General features: G+C 44.0%; 1 protein-coding gene across 1 annotated transcript; it reads right to left on the reverse strand.

Moving 5' to 3' along the window:
- Positions 1 to 248: 248 nt before the first annotated feature.
- Positions 249 to 16,895, reverse strand: ubac1.S (UBA domain containing 1 S homeolog). Its single transcript, NM_001096280.1, is given in 10 exon segments — positions 249 to 601; positions 3,077 to 3,215; positions 4,677 to 4,763; positions 8,234 to 8,444; positions 11,473 to 11,581; positions 11,759 to 11,861; positions 12,709 to 12,816; positions 13,044 to 13,117; positions 13,198 to 13,318; positions 16,746 to 16,895. Coding segments are annotated over 10 exon segments (1,206 nt in total). The 5' UTR covers positions 16,884 to 16,895; the 3' UTR covers positions 249 to 485.
- Positions 16,896 to 17,336: the final 441 nt, after the last annotated feature.

The raw sequence follows: 17,336 nt of genomic DNA on the forward strand, positions 1-17,336 counted from the left end.
AGTAGCAAACCCATGGATGCCCGGTGCCCTTGGATAAGCTGGTGACTTGCACAGAACTCTCAGCCAACATGCTTGGGGGATTTAAATACCACATTCTAAACATGTTTTTCTGGCCTTGCCTGTTGCGTTTTAAGAAAGCATAACAGTAGCAACACAACCCTAAATACGTTTTAGTGGGGGGTTATCTTGCCATCCAACCTAAAGGAAAGGAAATTCACAAAAAAAGCAACTAAATTCACAAGTTTAAGTAGTATTGAAAACAGGGTTTACTTTCCCTTTAAACAGTAATGCTGTTTTAAGTCACTCCGTCCTGTGATATGTATTCCCTCTCCATCTCTAAAGGTGACTATTGGTTAGGGCCCTCAGCAAGATTTTGGTATCCTCCCCTCCCATCAGTGAGTTCCCCCAAAAAGTCCAAGAGGCAATAAAGCTGTTAATTTTGTCGGGGGTGGGGGGTGGTAGAAAAACAAAAACCGAGAAGTGTCCTATGTGCGGTTTAAGGTTTGGAAAATCCTAGAGATCTGAAGCATCACAGGGCCCGTTTCTGGGTCGTTCATCCACTGAGTGCTGTTTAATGGGTTTTCGAGCATATCTTCAAAAGCTGCCAAAGGAATGCAGAAATGTTATTCTAGGAATAAAACAGGATATATATATATATATATATATATATATATATAATACACAAAAGCCATGAATATCCTGTAAATTATATCCTTATAAACGGTGAGTTCTGATGTCATCAGTTATAAACGGTTAGTTCTGATGTCATTTCTGTCACATGACTCACTGAAATTTGTGTATTATAATAAATAAAGTACCCCCAGTTGTAAAATATGAGGATATTAGAAGTTACCTCGGAGTTCCATGACCTGTATAAAAACACTCGGCCTTCGGCCTCGTGTTTTTATATGGTCATGAAACTCCTTGGTAACTTATAATATCCTTATATTTTACAAGAGGGGGTACTTTATTCACTATATATCTATATATAGGTATGGGATCCGTTATCCGGAAACCTGTTATCCAGAAAGCTTCAATTATGAAAAGGTCGTCTCCCATAGACTCCATTTTATCCAAATAATCCAAATTTTTACAACGATTTCCATTTTCTCTGTAATAATAAAACAGTAGCTTGCACTTGATCCCAACCAAGATATAATTAATCCTTACAGGAAGCAAAACCAGCCTATTGGGTCTGTTTAATATTTACATTTATACCTAAAGCTAATTTAAAGGCCAACAATGGCTAAAAAACAATTTTATTAGGCATAAATTTAATTTTTGAGTTTACATCCCCTTTAAGTGCTCCAAATACAAAGAGTGGGTAGGAAGAGTGTAAAGTGAAGGCACAACAGGGACACCACGGGGAAATAGATTATTATCTTTACAGAGCCTGACACCTAGTGGTCAGAGTTAAAATAACAGCTATACCCATTTAGCCCAGCACTGTACTTGTTGGCACTGTTGGACCATCTTTCAACAAAACACTTTAACAGGCGTCCACAAAGAAGGGCAAGACATGATATACAGTGTCTCTATTTTTGACTTGGCAGTTGTAATGCTAAGGATTAGGGAGGCCAAAAGGTGGCAGGGTCAGTGGCTTTTATGTTTAGGGAGAAAGCTGGGGGCTTCGGTCACTTCTCTTGCAAAAGTATATATAGCAGTGGATTAACTGGACACCAGATATCTGCTGCATGAGACCAGCTAAGTGACACTGGATAACGGCTGTTTTTTTGGTGAATTCCCATTGGCCTATTATAAATAATTCAGCCTTTGGCCTGGTCCCCTTTAGGTTAACATATTGGTCCGGCAGCCGCACACTCGAATCTGGATCTAATCCTTGACTTTGGGCCCATGGTAATGTCACCTTTGGTTTGTGTGTTTCCAGGTTAAGGGATAGGACGGCAAAAAAAAGAAGCAGATGGACTTGCTCAGAGCTGCCTAGTTTGTCAGGCCATGAATATCGGGTGCAGTAGTTCCAAAAATAATACGGTTTGGGAAAAGCTTCCGTTTGTATTTGCATTTAGACTTTATGTACAGGAGCTTCCATGTTGCCTGCTTTGGCCGTGGTACTGCAATATGACAGCCTCAATGAGACATACACCTCACCTGCTAAAAGTACAACCAGGGGGATATTTATTTTTCTTTCTGATGCTTGCACTCTTGCCATTAAAGGAGAAGGAAAGGCAATTTATACTTGGGGGTGCCAAAAACAGAAACCTGCACCGGCCCGGGGGTTCTGCCAGCAAACAGCACGGGGTGATCCTCTTCAGACGCATTTGCAGCATAATGACTTTTTCGCTAAAGTTCGAACTTTCGCTCTATTGTGCATGCACAGCCGCAAGCTGGAAGAAGAAGAGGATCACTGGTGGTGTTCGCTGGAAGAACCTCAGGCCGGTGCAGTTTTCTGCTGATAGTCGCACCAGCCCGGGGTGTTTGCATATGAATAATAGGGTTCTGATTCGGTTTGGCCAGGCACAAGGATTTGAATCCTGCTGAAAAAGGCTGAATCCTTAACCAAATTCTAGACTATGTCATCAGGGCAGTGGGTACACTTGTATTGAGCCCCACTATGCCAAGGACCCCCCCCTCTCCCTTGTTGTTAGGCTTACAGATAAAACTGCTTAGCAATAAAATAACTGACGTGGTGAACCATTGTTTCTAGGGTCTGTGACCTTATGTAACCAGATAGCACAAAAAGTTTCACTTTACAGAAAAGCAAGTGAAAAGCCGATCTTTAGACAAGTTCCCCATTAAGGACATGTATGATACAGCACAGCTCCAGGACCAACTACATTTATTTTTACCCATCATGAAACATGAACTCTGATTAAGACGCTCGCTTGCATCATCAGTGGCCTGATCCTTTCACGAGGTACAGTATGAAATGATCTCCTGACACCCATTCAACATAGTGAGAGTCAACCTGGCACACCCACTACTCAGTGTTCCATTCTGCTTGGGGCCGTGGAAGTGTCCCTATCTCAGTCTACACCTCTGACCTTACACAGCTGATGGGCAATTCACTAGGTGGAAGAAAACAAACAAGCAATACTGTTAACAAAGCGGTACTTACCTAACAGTGTTTTAGGATTAGTTAGGCCTAGCTGTACTACAGGGTTATCGAGAATGGCTTGAAATAACGGGCTAGTCGTTTCAATCCCCTTGTCCAAGTCCTCCGGCGATGGCTTCCGGTCACCCAACAGCCACTCACACTGCAGCAACAAACGCTGGTTAGACAGGTTTCTGCCCCCACAAGTCTGTTTCCCAAAAGCAGATACATTGCTCTGTATGTTAATCACAGCATGAGTCCAACTGTTACGCACTACCCACAAGCACTACCACGTCTAAAGACAGCAGTCCTGCAGGTGTAAGTAGTGTAATGTAGTTGCCCAGGAAGCGCTGGACATAGCCTGGTGTTCAGTGTGTGTATGCAGTTGGGTACCAGTGGGTTAATTCCATGAAATGAATCTACTCTCTGCACATGAGATCATGGCCAATTCAATTGAACCCACAGGAGTCATGGGGCCGTTTGGGAGTTATAACTTCAGCCAGAGTTGGAAGCTAGTTGTCCAGACACACAAAAGGATATTGGCTAATAGAATGATAAAGCATTCACACAGCATATACCCTAATCATCCCACCTTCTTATAGGAAAAGTAACATCAAAAAAATGAAAAGTGCTTTAATAGGAGAACTAAACCCCCCATGGTGATCCCCACTGCCCCCCATTTGCTGGCCCCCTCCCTGCCTCCCTCAGCAAAATCTTACCCCTGAATTCTGTCCCCTCTAGAAATAGCGACCACACATGCAGAGCGGAGCTCGCGGGCGACATCTTCTTCTCTTCTCTAATCTTCGTGAAGTGAGTGGCATATTGGCGCATGCGCATTTGGAGCAATCTTGTGGTTTGTGACAACTGCGTATGCGCCGAAAGAGAGGAAGAAGACACGAAGATTAACTGAAGAAGATGGCGCCCGTGAGCTCCGCCGTGCTCACTCTACATGTGCAGTGGCTATTTCTAGAAGGGACAGAATTCAGGGTTAAGGGGGAGGCAGGGAGGGGGGCAGCGGAGGGGGCCGGTGGGGACTTATCGCCATGGGGGGGTTTAGTTCTCCTTTAAGGTAATGAAAATAGATGAACTACTGCCCTGCATTGTTAAAATTGTTTTGTGGTTCAGAAACATGGCTATTGTGTATATAAACAAGCTGCTGTGTAGCCATGGGGGCAGCCAATCAAGCACAGGAGAACAGTACAATATATTTTCATTAGTTTAAGGGTCAGGGCACACAGACAGATTTAGGGAGATCTAATCTTCTTCGGGGCGACTAAGCTCCCAAAACTGCCTCCCCTGGCGACTTCGGAAAACGAATCGCCCTGATCGCCATCCCGCCAGCGATTGACATTTTAGCCGGCTGGAGGCAGTTTGGGGAGATTAGTCGCCTGAAGAAGAGGAGATTTGTGGCTGGGGCAACTAATCTCCCCAAATCTGTCAGTGCCTAACCCTAAAACAGTTTAATTTTTTGGTGTTACTGTTCCTTTAAAATAAAACAAGACTCAAAAAACAAGAGGAAAAGCACATTCCAAAACATTTCCTTCCTATTTTCCAATTTTTCTCATTCTGCTCTATATATTAGGTTTTATAGTCACTGGAAATAGCAAAACATCTATTCACGTACGGCGGCGTCTTGCAGATTGTTGTTCACTCGCAGGGCATCAATAACTTCGTTTTCATCAAAGCCCATCTCCATTAATGCAACAACAGCCTGCAGGAAGAAGACAGAAATGTAAGTGGCAGCTTTGGTATCAAACATGCAAAGAAGTCGGGGGCGTGGCTTGAACGCTGAACAAAATGGCAGCATAACCTGGTAGTTCCACTCCCCCTCAACCCAAAATGCAAGCAAACGAGCTATAATCAGCATCAAACAAACATATAAGACCTAGGGTCAACGCACCTGAAACAGAAAGACTCAAGAGAAGAGCAGAAGTGGATAACGGAGCACAACATTACTATACTCAGCGGAAGTCCCTGACATAGTTAGCAACCCTGACAAATGTAGGGGTAAGAGCCGAACCCCGCCCGATCCATGCAGCAACCAGAGCAGCACAGAGCACAAGTCTCCTATCGTGGTGGAGGAAGGGATAACAGCCTGGATATTCAGCGCTCTACTAGGTTAGAATCCCACTACAGCCAGAATGAAGCAAAAATAAAGCAAACTCTGCTGAGTAAAGCACAGACTTTTTTAAAAGCAGAGCCACTAACAAAAAACAACCCACGGGAGCCCAAACCAAGAGTCGACTAATGCCCCTGCACAACGAAAGACATCCAAGAGCTAAAACAGTGCGGATTCCAGGCAGAACTCAGAAACTCACTGACAGAGATTACCTCCGAACTCTCCTCCATGGATCAAAGATTCCAGACAGTTACCCAGGACCACGGGGACATCCAAGAGAGACTAGTCAACTCAAAAGCACTAATTCAAGATCTGCAACTACAACTCAAGGAGCTTCAAGAGTCACAAGAAGATCTAGATAACCGTTCCAGAAGGAACAATGTACGCATCTGAAACGTCCCTGAAACAGTCCAATTGGACTCCTAAAAGGGTACTTTAAACAATTACTACCAAACCTGCAGGGAAGCGACCAAAGAGCACTCAGAGCGAGACCGAAGAACAATGCACCTCCCCAGGGACATTATCGTGCGTTTCCATTACTTCCACACAAAGGAAGCAATCCTTAAAGTGGTCAGAGAAAGCCCAATTAAACTGGACAGAACCAAACTTCAACTCTACACGGACATAGCACCATTCACCTTATAAAAGAGACGAGGGTTGAAACCACTTACTGAGGCATTACGCCTCAAAGACATTCCCTACAAGTGGGGCTTCCCTTTCAAATTCATCTTCACCTGCAACAGTATCACATATACGATGAGAGACCTGACAGACATCACCAAGAAGGGCAACAGGAAGCGACAGCAGAAGACGAAACATAGCCAAGACCTCACCTCTACAGCCATTGAGTCCACCCCAACAGCCGAACTTGACAAGGACTAAATCTGAAATGCAAACTGAGGGACGGTAAACCAATTGAAGCTATTGCGAGCCAATTAAAGCTATTGTGAGCACAAAAAAGAGAGAACTGCAGGACTCTACGTCAAAGGCCCCACCATCCCCTTGACAATAAGGTTCTTGAGGAAACAGACCCCATCCGCCCATCCAGTGACAAGAGATCTAGGCACTGGGCAAGATACTTCAGACCCACATGGTAGACCTCCAGATCTATCAGTTAAGACATTCGTGTTAGTTAGATCTTTCCGTTTCTTAATTATTTTAATTTTTGTTTTTATGGTTATTTTTGCTTACAATCGGGGCTGGGCTTACCCAATTGATAGCCTACTAGCCTCACCACTGTATCTGGGGATGCAAACTAACCTGTACCCCACTATTGGGCACCACAATACCCTGACATACTGTAAAACTCAGGGTCCCTCCCCACATTACCAAAAGTTGGAAATGTCATGGTTATAACCCCATCCCTACCCAGGGCCATAAACAGACTCACGCATCTCACTGAAAAGTGTTATCGCACATGTGACAGGGCTTTATTGCCCAAATAAAAGGAAAATGGCGCTTACTGACTATGCTTAAATGAGACCAGACGAGGTCCTACTACAAGAGACCCATTTTTCCTGCAGCTCATATCCGAAATACATGAGTAAAGGATACCCCAATTGTTATTTCTCTAATGGTGACACAAAATCCAATCCTGATCCACAAGCATTTAAAAGTCCAACTGCAGAGAAAACTTGTAGACCAGAAGGGCCGCTATGTGATAGTTCCAGGATTGTTACAAAACTAACTGTCATTATGGTCTCAGCTTACGCACCAAACAAAAAACAAGACAACATTTTTTTTGGATAAGCTGCCAAAGCTGAGAGAAGGCAGTTGGGGGGGGGGATATCAACACAATATTGCACAACAACCTGAATAGATGTAGGGATATCCGCAAAGCACACCCCAGAGCTTTCATCCGATACTAAACAGCTGACAAAACACGTAAGAAATATGGCACTGGTGGACATATGAAAGGGAAAAATACCCCTTGGACAGGGATTACACATACTTCTCTACAGTTTACAACTCATATTCACGCATTGACTTCTTATTCACCAACTCAAACCAGATAGCTCTAGTGTCAGACTCATGGTCAGATCATGGTAGAGGCTATTTTTGAGCTCTGGGACGCAATAAGAGGGAGAGGCTACTTTTTTTTAAATGTACAACCGTAAGAACGGTCCTGACAGACTACTTCAGAGACAACAACCCCAAAGATACCTCTTTAGCCATTAGATGGGAAGCCCATTAGGTGGTTGTGAGGGGAGTATTGATAGATATAGCATCAAGAGCCAAAAAAGAACAAATCATTAATAACAGAGGAATTACACACTCTGACAGTCCAACATAAACAAACCCCCACTCCAGCAAACCTGCACCGAATAAACCAACTGCATTCGCCTTAAATAGAACTAAACAGAAGTATTTTGAGTATGCAAATAAACCCCACACTATGCTAGCCCAGGAAACGAAGAGATTACAACACAGAGCATTCTATACATGCCATATGTGACTCAAAGGGACACATCACAAAAGACACGTTAAAGATAGCAGAGATGTTCCGCAAATTTAACACTGATCTCTACTCAGACGATAAAGCCCCTTCAGCAAACTATTCACGACATTCTAACTTTTTACAGACTGTACTAAGCCCCACCTCTTACCGACGCAACAAGAGCAGTTGGAATCCCCATAACACAAGAGGAGATCCTGGAAAGCTACATGATAAGATATTGGATATAAAATTGGAATTGTGGATAAGTACCTGTCTGGAAATTCCTACAACACTGAACTCCCAATCTGTATCGGTTTTATTGCAATTGCTATTTGACTAATCATATATCTGTAAGTGACTTGCTTGCAAGAGTAAAAAAAATAAATAAAAACATTTAAATAAATAAAAACATACAAAGAAGTCTTACTTAGGGAATGTTTTTCTGTCTACTCTACCATTTCAGCTGGCAGTTACATGCCCCAATTTTCTTGGGCAGTCTGGGTGACTGAAAATGTCTTCTAGCAATAAAACTTGATAGTGGTGCATTTTGCAATTATTCGTGCTATTGAATGATCAATATCCAACCCATGAATGTTTCCCGCAGGGCACTGACACACTTGCTTACACGAGGGTCTGGACGGAACTCTCTTTTCCTGCGGATTTTCTTAAATATTTCTGTGAGTTCATCCTTGGGGTCGTCTGCGCTGGCTCCAAGCACTGGCTTCACTTCTGTTTCCCCTGCAGCCTCCGAGGAATTCTCGCATGGGAGAGGTGCGTCGGCCGTGGGATCATCGGCATGCTCAATTAACCACTCCATGGCTTGCGTTACTGACATGCTAAGGAGAGAGGAAACCATGTCAGTGAATTTTTTACACAGTATTTTGGGTGCCTTGCCTTTGTGAATTTGACATACAAATATAATGAGGAGAAACGGCAAAAAGGGGTCATGGGTTCTAGTTCCATTTACCCTTATCTTACGCTTAAAAGACCAAGTATTATTCGTATTGATCACGAGGCAGCTTGACTGCTCCCGCTGTGTCTATAAATCATTTGCTTTACATGAATTTCATTTTGCATAAGCTTTTAAACTCCTATTAAAGGAACAGTTCAGTGTACAAATAAAAACTGGGTAAATAGTCAGACTGCAAAATAAAAAATGTTTCTAATATAGTTAGGCAAAAATGTTATGTATAAAGGCTGGAGTGACTGAATGTCTAACATAATAGCCAGAACACTACTTCTCTTGGTTTCCACCGATTGGTTATCCTGGTAAACAAGCAGTAACCAACCAGTGACTTGAGTGGGGAGGCCACATGGGTCATATCTGTTGCTTTTGAATCTGAGCTGAATGCTGAGGATCAATTGCAAACTCACTGAACAGTTATGTACCATGTGGCCCCCCTTTAAGTTGCTGACTAACTAATAGTTATAGAGCTGAAAAGCAGGAAGTAGTGTTCTGGCTATTATGTTAATCACTCCAGCCTTTATACATGACATTTTTGACTGACTAACTAACTATATTAGAAACATTTTTTATTATGCACATACTATCTATTTACCCAGTTTTTATTTTTACACTGAACCGTACCTTTAAGGCTATGAGCGCTTCATATATGCACCAGCTATTTCTCTTTCTCAGGCACACTGTCCTTCTTGTTCTCGCTATCTCTCCGTTTCTGGTATTTAAAAGAGAACTAAACCCCCCTAAACTTTCTTGAATTGCCCCCTCCCCTCTCTGCAATGTGCATTAGTAAAGAAGAAAAAAAATAAAATAAATAAAAACCTATTTATAAAAAAAATCTGACCCTTAAATGCAGAGAAGCCCAGCAGAAGTCCCGGTCGCCATCTTCCAGCTCTTCATATTTTTTTAATGGTCAGCGCCAATTTGCACATGCGCATTTGAAGCTGATTCCTGACTTGGCCCAACTGCAGATGTTTTCGTAGGTTTGTGTCTGCGAAGAGACCTGAAGACAATACGAAAGAGCCGGAAGATGGCGACTGGGAGCTCCGCTGCACTTATTTAAGGTTCAGATTTTTTAAGGGTTTTTTTTTTAAACTAATGCACATCGCGGGAGGGAGTGGGGGGCAATTCCAGTAAGTTTAGGGGGAACTTTTGGTGGGGGGGGGGTAGCTCTCCTTTAAAGAGATACAATCATCCCATCTCATCTCATCCAGAGAAGGGCCTTACTTCAAACACATATAGACCAGTGATTTACTGGGGCTGCCTTTGAGCTGACTGGTGTCCTGCTAAACAGCTGCTTTACGGTCACTGAGATTCCCTCCTATATGTATGATGGCTGCTACCCATGGGATCTCAGAAACAGTTGCAATGAAATAATCCTGTTGATGTGGCCAATGGACACTCTAGCCGGCCAGGCCAATCAGCAAGTCACACAAAAACTGAAACTACCTACTGATTTAAGCGGAGGGCTTTCACAGCTCTGCTTTCTGGGAACCCCATTTCCGTAAGCTGCCGCAGTGCGACTTCAAAAAATAAAATAAATAAAAACCTATTTATAAAAAAAATCTGACCCTTAAATGCAGAGAAGCCCAGCAGAAGTCCCGGTCGCCATCTTCCAGCTCTTCATATTGTTTTAATGGTCAGCGCCAATTTGAACATGCGCATTTGAAGCTGATTCCTGACTTGGCCCAACTGCAGATGTTTCCGTAGGTTTGTGTCTGCGTAGAGACCTGAAGACAATACGAAGAGCCGGAAGATGGCGACTGGGAGCTCCGCTGCACTTATTTAAGGTTCAGATTTTTTAAGGGTTTTTTTTTTAAACTAATGCACATCGCGGGAGGGAGTGGGGGGCAATTCCAGTAAGTTTAGGGGGAACTTTTGGTGGGGGGGGGTAGCTCTCCTTTAAAGAGATACAATCATCCCATCTCATCTCATCCAGAGAAGGGCCTTACTTCAAACACATATAGACCAGTGATTTACTGGGGCTGCCTTTGAGCTGACTGGTGTCCTGCTAAACAGCTGCTTTACGGTCACTGAGATTCCCTCCTATATGTATGATGGCTGCTACCCATGGGATCTCAGAAACAGTTGCAATGAAATAATCCTGTTGATGTGGCCAATGGACACTCTAGCCGGCCAGGCCAATCAGCAAGTCACACAAAAACTGAAACTACCTACTGATTTAAGCGGAGGGCTTTCACAGCTCTGCTTTCTGGGAACCCCATTTCCGTAAGCTGCCGCAGTGCGACTTCAAAAAAATAAAATAAATAAAAACCTATTTATAAAAAAATCTGACCCTTAAATGCAGAGAAGCCCAGCAGAAGTCCCGGTCGCCATCTTCCAGCTCTTCATATTGTTTTAATGGTCAGCGCCAATTTGAACATGCGCATTTGAAGCTGATTCCTGACTTGGCCCAACTGCAGATGTTTCCGTAGGTTTGTGTCTGCGTAGAGACCTGAAGACAATACGAAGAGCCGGAAGATGGCGACTGGGAGCTCCGCTGCACTTATTTAAGGTTCAGATTTTTTAAGGTTTTTTTTTTTAAACTAATGCACATCGCGGGAGGGAGTGGGGGGCAATTCCAGTAAGTTTAGGGGGAACTTTTGGTGGGGGGGGTTAGCTCTCCTTTAAAGAGATACAATCATCCCATCTCATCTCATCCAGAGAAGGGCCTTACTTCAAACACATATAGACCAGTGATTTACTGGGGCTGCCTTTGAGCTGAATGGTGTCCTGTTAAACAGCTGCTTTACGGTCACTGAGATTCCCTCCTATATGTATGATGGCTGCTACCCATGGGATCTCAGAAACAGTTGCAATGAAATAATCCTGTTGATGTGGCCAATGGACACTCTAGCCGGCCAGGCCAATCAGCAAGTCACACAAAAACTGAAACTACCTACTGATTTAAGCGGAGGGCTTTCACAGCTCTGCTTTCTGGGAACCCCATTTCCGTAAGCTGCCGCAGTGCGACTTCATCCACCCGATCCTCGTCGTCTTCGTCCAGCATGGCTAAAACAAAAACACTTAACGGTAATAATGGCAGAAGGGTTCAATTAGTATCCCCCATTAGTTGTTTGGGGGATAACCCCCACAAAATCCCTTCCTCTACTGTATAGCACCATGGAATGTTTTGGCACTTGGAATAAAAATATTCAGGAATAACACTGCTCCTCCCTAGGTGCTTACCGTTGGCTTTCTTGAACAGCTCAACTGCATCTGGGTTCAGTGCCAGCAGTTTCTGAGCGACTTCAATGAGGGACACCAATATCTTCCTGAGCTCAGTCTGAAACTGAAAGGAACCAAATAGGAAAAGATCAGTCTCAAAATGCATAACTTCCATAGGTGAGAATGGGGAGGGGCTATTAAAACCCTAGGCCCCCCTTCTCACCATTGGAACTACAACACTGGTGACCACCAATAAAACTAATAGTAGCGTAGCTAGTGTGACAGATTGCCTTTAGGGTTCCGATTCAGTTAGGCTGAAGGATTCGGCCAAATCCATAATAGTGGATTTGGTGCATCCCTAATATATATATTTCTAAATGACACTGTTTAGGCTGCCAATAATTCATTCATACCATGTAAAATTTCATTCCTAACCCAAGTGTATTTTTTTTTTTTTTAGTTGTAATATTGGTGTGTAGGCGCCATCTCAGGTCATTTTGCCTGGTCATGTGACAGCATAAGTCACATGACTGGGGGCACCTCGGAAACTGACAATATGTCCCATGTCAGATTCAAAATTAAATATAAAATAATCTGTTTGCTCTTTTGAAAAATGGATTTCAGTGCAGAATTCTGCTGGAGCAGCACTATTAACAGATGTGTTTTGGAAAAAAAAAAACATGGTTTCCCATGACAGTGTCCCTTTAAGGTAATAAAAACACCCATCTTTCCTAAACAAGCATGCTAACTATTTCTGTGTCTCATAAATGTGTTCATTAAGTAAGCAAAGGTATTACACATTGGTCACCTGGGACGAGAATCCTATCAACAAGTGGAATGGGCCTTAAAGGAAAAAAAATGGCTAGTGCATAGTCATGCCCAATCCCAGAACCCTAAACTGTAGTGAATTAACTCCTCCGCTGCTGTGAAGCTGTTCCTTTCAAGCAATGCACAATTAAATCACAAATTACATCTCTCATGTTGTGGTGAGCCACAGTGCGGTCGGTGTTGCGAGCCGGAAGGTCGGCTGTTGCCTTGAGAATGGCGTCTTTATCTGGAGCTTTCTGATCTTGCTTCCTCTGTCAAACGCAAAGCAAAACCTTAGATAACACTGTACAACAATTCCATAAGTAAAATCAGCCAATCGTTTGCTAATATAATCTACATATTTAAAGTTGCGAGGGGGTGGCATAGAGCTAATTAACATTACAGCGATTTGTTTATTAATAACATAGGCATTGTTCGTGCCTGCTCCTTCATTTATTTTGCTAGCGCACAACTGTCCTTTTTAAACAAGCCATCTTACCTTCTCCTCAGCAGAGACTTCAGCCATCTTTGGTGGTGGAGGCGGTGGTCTCTTCTTGACCAACAGCAGGACATCTAGAGAGACAGAGGGAGATTTAGAAGTGGTCGATAAACTGATGGGATAAGAGGCCCAGAAGGTGCCATGTTGCTCATACCATTGTCTTGAAGGTTCTCTTCAGCCGCCGTCTTGCTTTCAGAGAGCACCCGCTCAGAAGAGGCATGGACCAGCCTGTGATGGGTTAAGCTTTTTGGATCTTCCAAGCTGCCGTGGAAACACTAAAAACAGGAAACAGCAATAGGTTTCTAAATGGGTAAAATGCGATTTACATGCGTGTCGCTCTAAGGAGCCTGCCCATTGTTACAGCCGAAAGATTCCAATACATTTCCCTGAGCACCCGTAAAAGAGCTTTAATAGTTGTGGGAGAGGCTTGTGTTAGCCGGGCGCAGCCTTCAGCTTTGACATCAGTTTATGTTCTCCCCTAATTCCCAGGTGCTCTTTTATCCATTAAATACAATAGCTTTCCTCCCCGGCTCCCATTGCTTCTGCCCTGTGCCAAGCATTATGCCAGCCCTTAGAACTCTTCCCACAATGCTTCCCTCTCGGGCTCCCAGATAATGTTAATGTCAGTTATAAATATTCCCACGTTGGGGAACATGCTGCAGGCCCTTTCCCTAACCAAAAGTATCGGATTCCCTGTGTGACTGATTTAAAGGGTCAATAAACCCGTAGCACATTATTACTATTCTTCCCAGGTCTGTTAATCAGCAGGTTTCCCGAAAAGAAGAACAGACAGACAAAAGCAATGACTTATACACATAATTATAAACCCATTTCAGAATGAATTGATATTGGGACGTTGCTTAGAATTATATTTTATATAACGTAGGCAATGTTTTCTATATTTGGGTTAACATCCTCTTTAAAGTGCTGCTATGTGAATATGTGTCACTCCCTTCCAGTTCTAATATTACACTACATTATTCACAATTCTGCAGGAAATCTACATATATATATATAAATACTGTAAATCTATACCAGCATAGGTATTCCCCTGTTCTAACACAATTGTGGAACAACCCCATAAGTTTGCTCATAGTCTGTACAGAGAGATCGGATAAAACTATGGCAGCATAGGGATTCCCCTGTACTAAGCACAATTCAGCAGGAACAGCCTCCTAAGTTTGCTTATAGCCTGTACAGAGAGATCGGATAAAACTATGGAAAGCATAGGTATTCCCCTGTACTAAGCACAATTCAGCAGGAACAGCCCCCTAAGTTTGCTCATAGCCTGTACAGAGAGATCCCATAAATCTATAACAGCATAGGTATTCCCCTGTACTAAGCACAATTCAGCAGGAACAGCCCCCTAAGTTTGCTCATAGCCTGTACAGAGAGATCCCATAAATCTATAACAGCATAGGTATTCCTCTGTACTAAGCACAATTCAGCAGGAACAGCCCCCTACGTTTGCTCATAGCCTGTACAGAGAGATCCCATAAATCTATGACAGCATAGGTATTCCCCTGTACTGAGCACAATTCAGCAGGAACAGCCCCCTAAGTTGCTTATAGCCTGTACAGAAAGATCCCATACAACTATGTCAGCATAGGTATTCCCCTGTACTGAGCACAATTCAGCAGGAACGGCCCCCTAAGTTTGCTCATAGGGGTAATTAATGCCCACTGAGCTGAAAACGGCCAGGTCAGTGAAACGCCATTGGCTCAATAAGCTGTTATAACACAACAGGAGATCTGTGGGCTGCAGTAAAGTAGATAATGGCTGGACTGTCTGAAACTGAAAAGAAAAACAATAATATTTGCAGATATCAGTTATAAAGGGGATAAATAAGAATTTAAATACACGTTATGATAAAAAAAAAAAACAGTGACAGCGGCTCATTCTCACTCTTACTGGGAGGGGGGACTTTTTGGCTTTGACACACGGAGAGAATGACAGAAACACAAACAGCGATGTTCTTAATGTGCCAAAATGCGCAGCCCCCAACAACCAATTAGTTAGTCAGACACCTACACACCTACTGGCGGCAGCAAACTGACAGATAGCAACACTGAGAAACTAACTGATCTCACCTCAACAGCAACATTGCAACTGATCCCACCAACACTGACAGACAGACCAGACCAGAGCAATGGAAGAATAGATTGCAAGCTTCTTTCCACCCAGACAGGGGGTGCCATTGAAAGAGTGACTGTATCCAAGTTATTCGAGTTTTGCTTTCATTTCTTTTTCCTCTTGTAAACACACGTGTCATGTCATATACACTTACTGGCATGACTTGTGTATAATTATACTGCTGTCTGGTACTCACAGAGGAAAAATGTGCAGGCAGTTTTATTGGTACAGTATGAAGGAGCTGCCATATTCCCTTAGACAGTACAGTATGAGAATATAGATTATCTTGTGCCCAGAACACATATATATAATATACTGTATATTTGTATTTATAGACATGAATGAAAGCAGCAGAACTCATGGCTTGTTCTCTGTCCATGAACTACAACTCCCATGATTCTGAGTGACTATAGGATACTGCAAGCAATGACAAAGCTGAGCTCTGTGTCTCAGGAGGGAGGAATCAATATAATGGGGGAGATCCAAGAAGGGTCAGGCTCTGGCGCTATAAATACCAGTGAAAGACACAAGCAGCCCCACCCTGAATCCTATAAATAGAATGAGATCTGATTGGCTGTATTAAGGAAGGCAAATGGCCAATAGGGAAATTCCTGTAAGTTCCAATGTCTGACAGGACAAGCCCTGCCCAGCATGGGGTAAAAGCTACCGGATGGGCACATAGTGCTTAATCATTGGGCCACACGCCAGCAGCTGACATGGCACCAGTACAGGCACCCATAGCAGCCAATCAGCAGTGAGATGTGTGGTCTCTGCCAGTTAAAGGGGCCTGTGAGTGTCAAGCATCCCGGGCACTTGCTCCGCAGAAAGAAAAGGTATGAGACACGCTGGTAAATAATTCACATTCTGCTTCTTATTTTATGGGAGTCTTCAACTGGGTGCCATGAAATTTTTATTCACCCAGGACCTGACACCCGCGTAGCCTCTGTCCTGCCAGTACCTAACTGTGCCACCACCTTACACCTCATGGTCATTTTCTCCAAGTGTAGCCTCTGCCGTGGGAGTGATACCCGACTATGTCAGGCACAAAGGTGGCAGTGTAGTAATATGCACCTGCCCACCACCTGTCAGTGGCTTTGAGATTCACCTGTGCAACACCTACAGCTCCATAGTGACAGTGATACCAGTTCTACAATCTATACATGGGGCTGAATTTATACAGTAAGCAATACATTCGATACAACTGGGAAGTGGGAATGTGGAACCCAAACCCCCAGTACACCCTGTTACACCATGTGCACCCTATGAAATGGAGAAGAAAGCCAGTTACATACTATGGAGTGGAAGGGACACCCTGTGGAGTTTATGGAATCTAAGGGACACCCTGAACAGTCTGTAGAGTCTTAGGGACACCCTGTGAAGCTTATGGAGTGGAAGGGACACCCTGAACAGTCTATGGAATCTAAGGGACACCCTATGAAGCGTATGGAGTCTAAGAGACACCCTGTGGGGTCTGTGGAGTGGAAGGGACACCGGGTAAAGTGGAAGGGATTGGGGGCCCTATTACAGCTGCTGCCAGTCCTTCCCCTCCGCAGCCCCCAAGATCCTTACGTGCTTGAGACACTTCTCCTTCAGCTTCTCCACCGACATCTCCTCCGTGACCTCCTCCAGCCACTCGCCCCCATCCACGGAACAGATGTGGAGCCTGAGGAGCTTCCCGGCGAAGATCTTCTCCTCCTGCACGAACATGTCCCCCTCCCCGTTACCTACCGAGCCAAGCGCATGAGCCGGGCCCCTCACTGGCCTCTCTCCTGTCACAGGATTCCCCCACACTCTCTCCCTTCCACTGGCCTGCGCGCCGGAAGTGCTCTCCCGAGGCACACTGGGAATTGTAGTTCGGAAACCTTTCGACACGAGGTTCATTAAAGTGACCGAAAGAGGGCGCTCGCGGATCGCACATTAAAGACACAGGGCGATTGAATGCACGAGCTACAAACCTTGTCTAGTGCTGTGTATTCTATAGTCTCCATGGCTTCCCCCGTTCCAGTAGTACTATCCTCCTGCCTGCTGCAGGCTGCACTGCTCTCCAAGCCGCCATCCCGCCTGTTTCTGAATGCTAACCCCCCTATATTGGTACTACTGGATATAGACGAGCTTAGGGACCTTCCAGCAACTTGTGCTCTATTGGAACATTCTATTGTG

Source organism: Xenopus laevis, chromosome 8S (assembly GCF_017654675.1).
Source record: "Xenopus laevis strain J_2021 chromosome 8S, Xenopus_laevis_v10.1, whole genome shotgun sequence".
Taxonomy (NCBI): Eukaryota; Metazoa; Chordata; class Amphibia; order Anura; family Pipidae; genus Xenopus; species Xenopus laevis.